This window comes from Sardina pilchardus, chromosome 7 (genome assembly GCF_963854185.1).
Source record: "Sardina pilchardus chromosome 7, fSarPil1.1, whole genome shotgun sequence".
NCBI classification, from domain to species: domain Eukaryota; kingdom Metazoa; phylum Chordata; class Actinopteri; order Clupeiformes; family Clupeidae; genus Sardina; species Sardina pilchardus.
This window is the reverse complement of record NC_085000.1, coordinates 26,010,095-26,023,436: the sequence shown is the minus strand read 5'-3', so window position 1 is coordinate 26,023,436 and position 13,342 is coordinate 26,010,095. Positions and strand designations below refer to the sequence as shown.

Sequence of the window (13,342 nt, the reverse complement as noted above, 5' to 3'; positions counted from 1 at the left end):
GCTTGGCGCGTGGCTCATGTCTTCCTATTGCTAAGCATCACTGAGGCAAAGTCAGTAGCAAGACTGACTGTCACGAAGCTTTCCTCTCCTTTCTCTCCACCACATGCAATCTTACAGCTGTGCAGTGAACAGACAGAGAGGGGTGCTTTTATTTACATCGGGTCCTCAAGTGACTTCCTGTGTCACCCCTCTCTCTGATGCACCCCCTGAGACTTCAAAGACACAGAGAGAAAAAGAGATGAAGAGAGATGAAGAGAGAGAGAGAGAGAGATGAAGAGAGAGCAAGATGAAGACAGATGAATGGGCCCAGCAGTGAAAACCCAGGGAAGGTGACATTTGCATGACAGTGTCTCAACCTAGACAGCAATCAATCTGCCTATTAAAACAGTGCATTAAGGCTGCACATGCATTGTCTTTCCAAAAACACAGTGCAGATCCTTGAACTCGGCAAGCCTTTCACAGCTCGAGATGGAGCTGTGGGTACAATGCAAGTGAAGGGACTTTCCGTCCTGTCGCAGCCGCTGCATTACTCCTGCTCAGTGCGTTCTGCTGGTGAAGTCTCCCAACTAGATTGTATCACACTGTGCAGCGGGGGGGGGGGGAAGAAATCTCCCAAAACTAAGCTGGACTTCCCAAGAACTCACAGGTTCTCTTTCTTTCTAAGCCTGACACTTATGGTTAGTGACAAGCAAACAAAATACCCCAAACTACCAGCCTCAACAGTTGGGACTTTCAAGCTCCCCCTCTTGTGTGAACAACTATTGGACAGACATTGCACATCAATGCTTCCTTCCCTGGGCTTCTGAGAGGACTGATAGGATGAAGCTTATTCAGTGCAGTGTTCTTTGAGGGTCTCTTCAAATTACAGGTATATAGAGTGCTAATTACGTATTCCCCTGGACCTTGTGCTCACCATCATTCTCAAAAGATGGCCCTGCTGCTATTGCCATAGTGATAACTGCCATGGAAACAGAACTCTCAAATCTCGCAGATGAAGAGCAACACCTTGCATTATTGTCCCCACACACGCGGCTGCTAAAGCAGTGTGTGCTGCAAGGCAGCAAATGGTATCAATTAAAAAAAATAAAATAAAAAAAAGACATTACACTTTGCAAAGGATGCGTAATCATGTGTGCAGCCTGCTATGGAAAGATGTGGCATCTCAAATCAAGTTAAATCTGCAGATTGAGCATTGCGCAGTGCACATGGAAAACAAACCTTGTCAGTTCATCAACAAGAAGGGAAAGGCTATGAGAGAAGTGTGTTATCTACATTCTGGGGCTTCAGCAATGTAGGGCTTTAGCGGATGTGACTGCTGCTAAATATAGCACCGGTCTGAAACAATGGTGTCACCTGTGGTCAAATGACATAAAGCGATAAAGAAAACAAACTAAGCTGGAACGTTATGTGGCCTACTGCTGACCAAGATATAGCAAACTCATCTTGTGCAAAAGTTGAAAGCTAAAAACAGAAATGCGAACTCATGACCGAGTTTCAGTACTTCGCTCTCTCTTTATCTCTCCCCCTCAATGGTCATCTGCTCTCCTTTTGCAGACGTTTTCCAAGGAGGTACTTGTCAGGCTTTCAAAGAACTGAGTGCCAGCTTCAATCTTCAGCTCTGCATTAGAACATGGTATCTCCACGAGAGTTTCGGGTGGAAACTTGATCAATCTATTGTCAACCACATTAACGCAAACATGCACCGACTGGAGACAGATGGTCTATCATCACCAGATAAAATTTTCTGACTCACAATCCTCCATTTGCCATTATGAGTGATCTATCAGGTATCAGTCCCACTGAGTGGCTGTGATGGCCTTTACTGCCCACCCCCTGGCTATTTGAGCTCTCTCTACCCCACTCTCTCTGCCTCTGCTGGGCCCAGTGTGTGGTCTGGACCCCCTGCCTGCAGCTCGGCAAATTGATGATAATGAACACCCCTCTGCCAGCATCGTGGAAAAGGTCACTGACGCAAAAGCATTGTGGTGATGTCACCAAAAGCAGGGCACCAATATTTAGCCAAACTGCTTTTTATCCAAATGTTTACAATGTCAAAATGCTGCAACAGGATGTTACATGCAATAGGTCACCTCAATCTCCACTATGCAGCAGATAAAATGTCAACATTATGCTACTACATTTAATTGGGAAAGCATCTTGAACGCACAAGTGATAGAGGGAGAGAGGCAGGTTCCAGCTGCCTTGCCATTGTTGATCATTGATATATTTTTTGATTTTTTGAACTTTTTAAAGTAAATCATGGAGGCAATAAAGACAAGAATGCAGGAGATTTTTAGTTGTTCAGTTCCCACTACTGCCTCCAGGCAAGTGTCCTTTTGTGTCCCACTCAAATCTGGTCACCCTAGTTCCCACTAGTGACAATTTATAAACTGTGAGCATGGAAGTATCTACCAGAGAGGACACGGGTATTTCTTTCTTCAAGTTCCGTTTCATTAAACAACAACAAAAAAATATCAAGAGAAACTAGTTGACGAGACAATTAACATTGCCTCAACGCACCGTCAGGTGTCACACAGCCTAGTTTCAGTCACATGGAATTATCTACCATAGAGAACACCGGTATTTCTTTTTTCAAGTTCAGTTTAATTGATGAAGTAAAACTAGCTGACAAGACAATTATTATTGCCTTAACGCACCATAAGGTGTCACGTAGCCTAGTTGCAGTCACATGCACCCTGATAAAGTCCCCTTGGCCTTTGGAATTCAAATAACCCCATGTCAACACTATACCCTTAACATACTAAGAGTTTGGCATGCTTTATGTCAGTTATTAGCTGTTAGCTAATTAACTGGTTTGAATTGCATTGAGCTCAATGAGAACGGGGAAATAGATCAACCACCACTTTATGTACAATTTCTAACTTTATTTCATTATCAGTACAAATCGATATATATTCAGCATACAGTTTGAAATACAACACCTCCCTCAAGCTTGAAGGACAAAGCACAACGCATCATCACCACAAGCTCAGCTAAGGGTGTGGTACAATCCAGAGAACAATAAACAATACCCATCCAAAACAACAAATAAAAACAGTCATATTAATTACAACAGTAAGAAGACAACAAAATAAAATCTTGGAAATAAACCCATGGATTACAAGAATAGAGGGGGCAAGGTCTGTCAAAAGGATTGGACAAGTCAGATTAAAATTATGATTGAACTGCTCTTTTACAGTAGACATGTATCCATTTTTTTCCCTCAAGATGTATATTGCAGATTTTTTATTTTTTTTTTACTTTTGTTTCAGTCCAACAATTCAACAATATTCTGTAATTGTGCTAAGAGATAGCAGCATCAGATCTTCAGCTGATTGTGAATTTTCAAATTGTTGTGTAGAGACCACAGAAGCCAATAGAAGACCACTGGGCCAACATGGCGCTCACACCACATTTATCAGAACCTCATAAGGTCAAGGAAGAAGTCCTTGCCTTTTCATTCTTTAATCTAAGGTCAATTGGGATGCTGACATTCTTTCTATAACAATGATGCTGTCTACCTCTAGATACATCTAGACAAATGCAATCCCGAAGTACACCTTCATTGAGATTAATCTACTGTATAATGGGGTCATGCGGCCCATAGTTTGTGGTATGCAAATACAGAACGCGTTGTCATACTAGTTTGCAATCATAAATAAGCAAAAAGTATCATCACAAATCACAACATAATATAATAACATTAATAATAATAATAATAATAATAATAATGAGAATAATAATAATAATATAGAAAACAAAGACCACAAAAATCATTGGTTTTTCACTCCATGAGTGCCAATAATGGAGACCAGATCAGGAGTATCTCAAGACAGAAACAAAAGGAGGGGAGAAATTAGTGTACTCTGGGATGAAAATGTGGTCTAATCTATACAGAGGAAGACCTAGAGGAAAGACATGTACAAAGATGACCTCCTTCAATACCTCGTCCTAATGTACGCAGAACCCCACCAGCCCCCCGTTTCCAGAAAGAGACATCTCCAGTAATATTTACAAAAGCAACAAACAGGTTGAGATCTGGTCACCGAGCTCCGATGCCACCGGGAGTGGGCAGGGGCACGAGAGCTGTTGAAGGAGGAAACCCAAATCCTACTCAGGGAGAACACGGAGGAACACAGGGCCTCTGACTTGAGTGTTCAAGTAGATCTGGATTACAAATACAGTCGCTCCGCTCGCCATCCCTTTAACCACGACAACATTCTCTGACTGGGTATGGAATGAGCGAAAGAGAGATAGTGCGAGAAAGAACAACGGAGGAGATGAAGAGAGAGATAGAGAGAGAAAGAGAGAAAGGGAGAGACAGAGAGAGAGAGGGAGAGAGACAGATAGAGAGAGAGACAGAGAGAGAGAGAGAGAGAGACAGAGAGAAGGGATAAAAGCAAGAAAAAAACAACAACAATAAAAGTGTTGGGGTAAGCACTGAGGCCCTGTCTGGCTGGACTGCGGGCTTAGAGCAGAGAAAAGTGGAGGGTCGTGAGGGTGCGGAGAGAGGACACGCTGGCCCTCTAGCAGGACACCTCCATGGTCTGCGGCCGGTTCTGGGCGTCGAGGGCTGGGCCGGCGGTGGCGCCCTCTAGTGTCGAGTTGGTATGGGTGCGGCTGCGCGGGCCGTCCACTGAGCCCATGCTGGAGGACGAGTGGGTGCGCGAGCGGACCAGACGAGTCATGCTCGCTGTGGGCACTGATGGAGAGAGAGAGAGAAAGAAACAGAAAACAGGGATAGGGAGGGAGACAAGGAATGAAAAAAATGTAGAAAAAAGACGGTTAGAACTGGGCCTCCAAAATGACGCTTGCCACAAGTATGCGTGTTAAATAACTTCAGTGGTGGATTAGGGAGTGCAGTTGAGGGGCTGAGGTTGGAACTGGGAGCAGGACGGGCGGTTGCTTGTCCTCCAAGCAGATCCGAGCTACGTCAGAAGCATTCCCATCCAGAATGTGGTGATAGCGGGAGAATAATGAGGGCCCCATGGCCCATCAACAGTCTCTTTAACAGCCAACCTCTAACCACGTACCTACTGCACAGACCACACATCACTACGCTACACTCTAGCCTGTTTTTATTGAACAACACTCTTTTTTTTGTATAATTGGCTATTATTGGCAGAAGTTCATGTAGCTTGGGGGTTCACAGTAATTGTTTATTGAACTGTGGCTTGTACGTAATATTTATTATCGGAAAATGTGATGTTTTGTGAGCTAGTCATCTTAAGATACTGTACCTCTGTGGAGTATAGCTGCACAATTATTATTACTCTTCATTATTACGAGACACTAGTCAATGAGGAGGAAACACCCAACATAGAAGTTTAAACGGAAAGGAAAGCAGATTTGAGTCACTCCTTCATCTAGAAAAGGGCACCAGAGTTTTAAAATGTCTGGACCGACGAACATGTGAAATCACTCAAAACCGTGCTTAGTGGTTGACGTTGTCATTATTCTCCCCTGAAGAAAAGAACATCCTCAGAAAGGGATTGGAGTTTTTTTAATTCATTTTTGCAGTGCTAGAAAAATGAATACGCAGGAGTAATGCGCCATGCTCAATTCATGTCAAAGAAAGTCAATGCAGAGAGAAACAAAAGAACTAGATCAAATAAATGAATATAAATCTTTCTGGAAATAAATGAATAAAAACACAAAAGGACATAACATACACACACACACACACACTCCTACTCACCTTCTAACTCAATCGCTCGCTCATACACACATTTGTAAGACTGGACTGTGATCAAACAACATGCATTTCCATAGCTCATGATGCACAAGACAAGACAAGTGAGACAGGAGGAGACGATGGCTTTCATGAACCGTGTATGCGGAGCTGAACAGCCAGGTAATGGGCGTAGGGGGACGCATAAGGGAGTGCAGGGGAACAAGGTGCTGTTGCAAGAGGCAGCAGGCTGGCACAGCCAAAACTGCCGTGTGAACTCCTGGTACCTGATTCGCTGTTCAGGTGGCTGAGTAGCACATGGGGGACTGTTAGCGTTTTCACAGAGGCGGCGCAAAAAAGGAGGGGGAGGAGAAGGGAGGGAAAATAGAGGGATATGCCAAGGTTATTATTACCATGCATTCAGTGGGAAAGACAAAGAGAGAGAAAGAAAAAGGGGAGAGAAAAGGGAAAAAGGGAAGGTTAAACAAGGTGAGTACCAGCTTGAGTTGGAGAGAGAGGGAGAAAGACAGAAGTTGCACTAAGACTGGTGGATTCCAAGGAACAGCCAGATGGTGAGAGCTGAGAGTTTATCCCACTCGGACCAGAACGCAGTGTGACGAGCAGCTTTCAAACACACACAAGTAAGCACACAATCAAACAGACTTACACACATACACCCCCCCCTCACACACACACAAACACACCTCTCTCTCTCTCTCACACACACACACACCCCTCTCTCTCTCTCTCTCTCTCTCACACACACACACACACACACACACACACACACTCAGGTGGCTCTGAGAAGCACAGACATCAAAAGACAGAGCATTGGGGAGCAGGATTATATATTCTCCTCCTCTCTGTTCAGATGTGCTGTCCAGTCTGTTGACATTTCCATTCCTGGGAGCAGAGCCAAAAACGCCCGGCCCAGCACAGACAACGATGGATGCACACACACACACACACACACACACACACACACACACACACACACACACACACACACACACACACACACACACACACACACACACACACACACACACACACACACACAGAAGCATGGCACGCGAAGCTACCAGAGCTAACCATGGAAAAGTCGCAGGTACAAATTCTGAGCGGCCTCTCATGCTAATCAAAAGACGTAAACCTACTTTGATCCGATCTGATGAACTAATAGACAGAAATGACTGCATCTGCGTGACCTCATGAGAGACACTGTACCGTATACACAGTATGTAGTCCCGTCTGTAGGTGCGAGATGAGGCACTCTGACGCGTGGGCTACCGTAACGCCACAACGTCTATGGTTATGATGCTGACGTCCGTTTACTTGTTTACACAAATCAGCTTGCTTCGGTAATGGGTGGAGACTTGGGTGTTTGTGCGAGTCACACTAGGCTTGTTGACATGGCAACATGAGGAGAGCAGAGCAGAGCAGACCCCATTCTGAGTCAGAAGGGAGACGTGCTTCACACCAGCCACGTCCTCGGCCACGGCTCTGAGCGCCTGGTGTTGTTGTTCTGCAGTGAGGAGCACGTTTAGATTTAAAACAGGAAACTGTGTCACACTCGCCTCAGACTGAGACACAGAAACAACAACTTGCTCTTTTGGTAGTGACGCAATAGTCAAGACTGAATGACGTGAAAGAGAGAGAAAGTGTGTGTGTGTGTGTGTGTGTGTGTGTGTGTGTGTGTGTGTGTGTGTGTGTGTGTGTGTGTGTGTGTGTGTGTGTGTGTGTGTGTGTGTGTGTGTGTGTGTGTGTGTGTGTGTGCGGCTGTGCGCGCGAGTGGTTGTGTGTGTGTGTGTGCGTGAGCAACAGAAAAACATTCTGCCGAATACACATATTCAAGTCCTCCACAGTTCTTAGAAACCAAGAGTGAAATTGTTACTGTAACATTCTCTGTGTACTAATAGTACATATGTGACACTAAACACTAGTCATGGTTTCTGTGTGTGTCAAAAGGGTGAGAACTAAGAAAACTCTGGCGGAATTTAACGGTGGCTGTGGATTAAAACGGTGTATTTGCATGTCAGACGGAGAAGGCATGTAGTCTAAGCGTGCGAGATGATGAAGGGATCAGTGGGGCGCCGTGAAATCTCACTGGGAACAGAGGGACCTGGCCTGCTTACGGAGGCCAAGAGGTTACCTGATTGACCTCTCTGGAGTTTGAGAAGAGAGGAGGAGGAGGAATGTGTCTAATCGCCTGGAGTGGAGAACACACAGTTATTCTACTGGCTGACTTACTGAGAGTTAAAATGCTCCCACACGTACACAAGCAGGCGGGGAGGAAGGGAGGCAGGCACACAGGCGCACACGCGCACACACACACACACACACACACACACACACACACACACAGTACAAGTCAAACCAACCTGCTTCTAAGCCATGGTGCCTATGTGGGAAATACCTCAGAATACTCCCAGAAAAGATTCCTAAATCACTATGTCTGCGACTGCGGTATTTGTTCTGATCAGGTCTGAAGTATCGATCTCACATAACAGCGGTGAGTGGGATGAATTGGGGCTTTTCATTTCAGTGATCAGGAGGAATTCCCCCAACATTCTCCTCAGCTACTGGTTCTAGAAGATGACAAGACTGAAGGTGTCTGGCAGGCTAGCGGGCGGGCGGGCGACTTGGCGGGGGACGTTAGCCAGCCATGGCTAGCCAGCTTTCTGCACCACAACCACTTTCCACTGCGCACGTCCCAGTATGGGAGGAGTAGGTGGGTGGATACCAGGGCAACATCAGTGGAACAAAGAACAGACAAAAAAGAAAAAAAAGTAAAAGTACAGGGGAGCTTGAGTAAGCCACCTACCCAAGTCAGGAGGTGGGAGGAACCTGGGTGGAAAATGCTGCCACAAAAAGGCTTCGAATGAATGGATGTCAAAAACGAAATAGCAGCTCAGTCCAGAAGCCATCCATTCCTACAGTCTCCCCAGGAGAAGACGGGCTTGTTTGGACAACCAAAGGCTGCAGGATTTCATTCAGTGTTTATATGCGTAAAGCGTCCTTTACTAACAGGGACATATAAACATTTGGGAACTTAGAATGAAACTGCTAGGAGAGAAAAAGAGTCTGACAGCAGTTGTCAGATACAGTGACTTTTAACAGACTCTGGATATCTATAAATCCTCTGGCCTGTCCCTTACCGTATGTAAAACTTTAGAGGGTAAAGTTGACTTTGAGCACTGTATCATTAAACTGGAGAACTCAAGTAGAGTGTGTGTGTGTGTGTGTGAGAGAGAGAGAGATAGCATCGCAGTAAGGGCTTAAGACAGGCCATGCACCACATCATCCTGAGTGAGTGTAGCCATACTTACTGTAGCTGTTCATCACTGAAAATCAGACAGGAGGGCAGAGGGCGGGGTGACAGGGGTCAGTGGGGTATTAGTCAAATTAGTCAACAAGCATCTGCCCACCAGAGAGTGCAGGGCTAACAGTCTCCTCCACAACCTCAACCCGGGAGGGCCTTTGTGTATTGGTCCATTACTGAACAAAAATGAACGGTATTATATAGATTACTATATTACTCTAGATTAGTTATGTTTCTTTTTAGAAATTCTACTTGGCTTGATTCATTTACACACTCTAGAAGTTCCATGCACTATTTGTAATGTGTGAGTATGCAATGTATGAGTGTGTGTGCGTTACTATAAAATTCAGTTTGACTGTTAAACACATGCCTTTCCAAACAACAACTGCGATCATCCCAGCCTGAACCTAACAGGTCAGTAGCAGAGTACACACCATAGCAGAGATGGTCAGATGTTAGAAAACAAATATCTACAGTACATATCAGATACCAAGAAAAATGGGAAAAGGGCGAGAACGAAGCCAAGTAAGGGAGTGAGAGGGGATCAGCTGTTTGTGTTTGTGTAGGCGGCTTGGAGGGGATCGAAGGTAAAGCTGAGAAGCTTCTATTTTTTTTTTTACTTGATATGACATCTCTAGAGAGAAGCAGGAGCTGATAGTGAGACTCTCAGACAAGACACAGAGACATAATACACACATACCAAATCTGACATAAATTCAACAAACACAAAAGAGACACCACAACATTAGGCTAACACTTGAAACTGATAGGTCTTGAGTGATTAAGCACTGTGACATACAGTAAGAGAGAGTGATTTTAGCACAGTGACATGACATGAGCACTGTGAGTGAGAGAGAATAGTCAGGTACTCACTGTAGCCCATTCCTTGCACAAAGTATTTGAAGGCCTCTGCGAGTTTACCAGGCTGTAAGAAAAAGCACACACACACACAATTCAGATAGCTCAGGAGGGAGGCCACTGTTAATACTTTTCAAAGCCATATGCCCTTTTAAAGTCATGGTATGTGGCCGCTGTATCTCATGATACTATTGACGTGCTCATCTTATTGACGTTTCTTACCTGGACAACCTGAGGCAGTCCACCACAGTCTGCCATCTGTGAAAAGACCACACAAATGTTCCAATTGAGTCTACAAAGGTATTGCTGTGTGCATGTCTGACCACCAGAACTACACAATGTTACAATTTTTTTTTTTAAAAAAAGAGAGACAGCCACCCACTTTGAGCAAGGTCGTTTTCGTCGGGTTTAACCTTGAGTTGCACTCCACCTGGGATGGAACAAAAAAAAAAAAGATGAAAAGATGAGCCTGCTCAGTGAACCTGTCATGAGGGCCACATGACACATGAAAGGAGAAGGGACCTTGGGGGTGTTTTTGTCTGGGTGTGCTGATATGATACAGCACAGGCTGTTCCGTACCAGAGTGTTGCATATTGAAAAACAAACAGCTCTGAAACAACTCTATGGCTAACGCTTCCACAAGAAACGCATTATGAAGACAAAGACCCAGTAGGATCAAAACGTTGCTTGTTGTTTTTTCTTTTTCTTTTTTTTAAAAAAAACCCCATTAAAACGGGAGCAAATAGCAGCGTAGCACATTAGCACATTATATTCTTTTTATTGAAGCTACTCTCCACTTGTCCTGCACCTGCAAGGTGGGATTGTGTTGAACAAGTGCAGAGATGCAACACTCACCACAGCGTCCACTGCTGGGGACGTGTCTCCCACAACCAACAGAGATGGACACCTATAGACGACCAGGAAGATCAGTCGTTGGTAAGACAAAGGAAGAGAGGCAAAACGACAAACACAACCCGAAAAAAGAGACATTAAGGCCTCATTCCTACGTACTTCAGTGTGTGGACAGTATCCTCATTCAGACCAGGGATGGGCCTCTCGATCTCCAGATCCCGACGACTGCAAAACAACGAAATCATCAACAGTCATCAAACTGTCACACTGACGAGAATGCTTTGGGCAGTTCATGTGGCCACATCGGCGCTTGGCGTTACCCGTTGTAGGAATTGTAGAAGAGAGCCAGGTTGTCCTGGTTGATGTCCTGTGAGATGTGGAGACGGTAGGTCTGGATGATCTCCAGGTTATCACTCAACTCGTCCTGCAGACAGCACAAAGGCACGTGTTAATGGTGACAGGACAGTTGAGAGGGTTAGGAAGCGAGAGAGAGAGAGAGAGAGAGAGAGAGAGAGAGAGAGAGAGAGAGAGAGAGAGAGAGAGAGAAACAGAAATGGGGTGAGACTGGAAAATAACCGCAGGTGGGAACTGAACCTGGGCCCCTGTATGTGGTTGGTATGTTGCCACTTGCTCCACTACCCCACCGGCACAAGGCATATGTTCACACAGGGGCTCCAGATAGGCATTCTGAGGGAGGGTGCAGGCTGATGGGAAAGGCTCTCTCTGACAGGGTGCTAAAGGAGCTTCTACTCATATCTATATAAAAAAGTCCTTCTCATTGAAGTGTATTCAATTACACTGACAGGACTGCAATCCCTTTCAGTTTTCCAATATGGTGGAAGAAATATAACTATAAAATATAACTCTATACAGACATTATCATTACACAGCCTCATTCTTCTGAGCCTGGTGTTTGAGTGCAAATGTTAATCATACCAGGATACTGCTCACTAACACCGGCAGTCAGCCACAACCTGTTTCATTGCAAATCATACTGTACTGTAGGTTCAAGAGAAGAAGCCCCAAAGCTTCTGATGAAGGGCACAGCACATGTGCAAAGCTTCAAAGAGCATTAGCACATACAGAAAGAGAGAGAGAGAGAGAGAGAGAGAGAGACTACTGTTTATTTTGCACTCATATGTGTATGCATTGCATAATGCACTTATATTTTCTTTTCTTTGTGATATTGATTACTGTAGCTTTGGCAACGCTGTAACAAACAGTCATGCTAATAAAGCACCCTTTGAATTTGAATTTGAATTTGAGAGAGAGAGAGAGAGAGAGAGAGAGAGAGATCCAACACATTCAGGGGGAGCAACTGCTGAAGGGACGAGATTCAAGGCTGTCGCCATAGCAATGCCTGAGGTGCCCCATTAGAGAGGATTACAGAGTAGCAGCAGAGGGGGTTAATATAACCAGCAACCCCCCCCCCCCCCCCCCCCCCCCCACACACACACACACCTCCCTAAAATACCCCTTTCACGCACAAAAACACACACGTCTCCTCACATCTCCCTCCTCACTCGCTCTCTCTTTCATCTCGCTTGAAGTCCCTTCCTCCTTAGAGCACTCACCGCACTGAAGTGATGCTCCATGACAATGTCCACCAGGTTACTGGTCCACCCAGACAGCTGTGAGCAACAACACAAGGAGTGGAAACATTAAAGCACAACACTCACACTGGCATCACGGTGAGTCATAATGCGCAACGCATACTAGAGTCTCCTTATGGGGATTTGGTACGACAACATATACATAATGCCCAGTGCTTGACATGATCACCTCATGCATGTCTTCAAAGACAAACCATCTGTTGATAACGACTATGCAATACTAACAAATACAACCATATCCCCGTGTTTTGTGTTCTGAGACCGTAATTTCCCCAACCCTGAGTCGTGGCATATACATTGATTTCGCAAACTTTTCTTCAGCTATGAGGTTAATACACGGGCACAGTTAATATGGGATTAATATGGTTTGGTTTCTTTTAACTTGCATAAAACACTGTACTGCGGTTTATAACCAATGTGGCTAATACAATAGACTGTAAAGGCTAATACACAGGAAATTACTGTCTGTATACTGTAGATAGTTGAACTGAGTGATCAGTAAACTACTGTACAGGCACCCACCTTAGTTGCAGCCCAGTCAATCCAGCCTTTTGCACATGGGTCCACATTGATCAGAACCAGGCCCTCCACTAGAGTGGGTTCATTCAGCTGCAGCAACACAGAAGCCAACACAGGGAAGGTCAGGAGAACTCAGAAACACACAGAGGGTCTACTAACACAGGGCTGAGCCAGCCGTCTCTGGAAAAAGCACCAGTGTGGCAGCAGAGTCACACACCTGACTCATACACTGCTCAAGCAGTGGTCGGACCATGACAGTCACTGATGATTATGATTTCAAGTGAACCTTAGGAAATTCACTGAACTTATGATTTTGATTTATGGAAACATTGCAGATTATTTTCATCTTTGGTTTGTGGAGGTTTTTTTTGCGTTTGTATCACATATTGCCCTCGGGGACGATATCCTTGAGTAGAATAGAATAGAATAGAATATATACTATTTTGATCCTGTGAGGGAAATTCAGTTCTCTGCATTTAACCCAATTTAACCGAATTAGTGAACACA

The 13,342-nt window shown here is 44.8% G+C and overlaps 1 protein-coding gene across 3 annotated transcripts in view; it reads right to left on the bottom strand.

The window, feature by feature from the left end:
- Positions 1 to 2,864: 2,864 nt before the first annotated feature.
- Positions 2,865 to 13,342, bottom strand: part of ndrg3b (ndrg family member 3b) — a 48,051-nt gene continuing 37,573 nt past the window's right edge. For 2 of the 3 annotated variants that reach the window (XM_062541540.1, XM_062541543.1), the window contains 9 exons: positions 12,839 to 12,925; positions 12,278 to 12,334; positions 11,024 to 11,127; positions 10,863 to 10,928; positions 10,707 to 10,758; positions 10,234 to 10,281; positions 10,074 to 10,109; positions 9,867 to 9,918; positions 2,865 to 4,702 (listed from right to left, as the gene is read on the bottom strand). In XM_062541540.1, the coding sequence (XP_062397524.1) occupies positions 4,527 to 4,702; positions 9,867 to 9,918; positions 10,074 to 10,109; positions 10,234 to 10,281; positions 10,707 to 10,758; positions 10,863 to 10,928; positions 11,024 to 11,127; positions 12,278 to 12,334; positions 12,839 to 12,925 (678 nt within the window). In that variant the 3' untranslated portion in view covers positions 2,865 to 4,526. The other variant, XM_062541541.1, reaches the window with a different exon arrangement.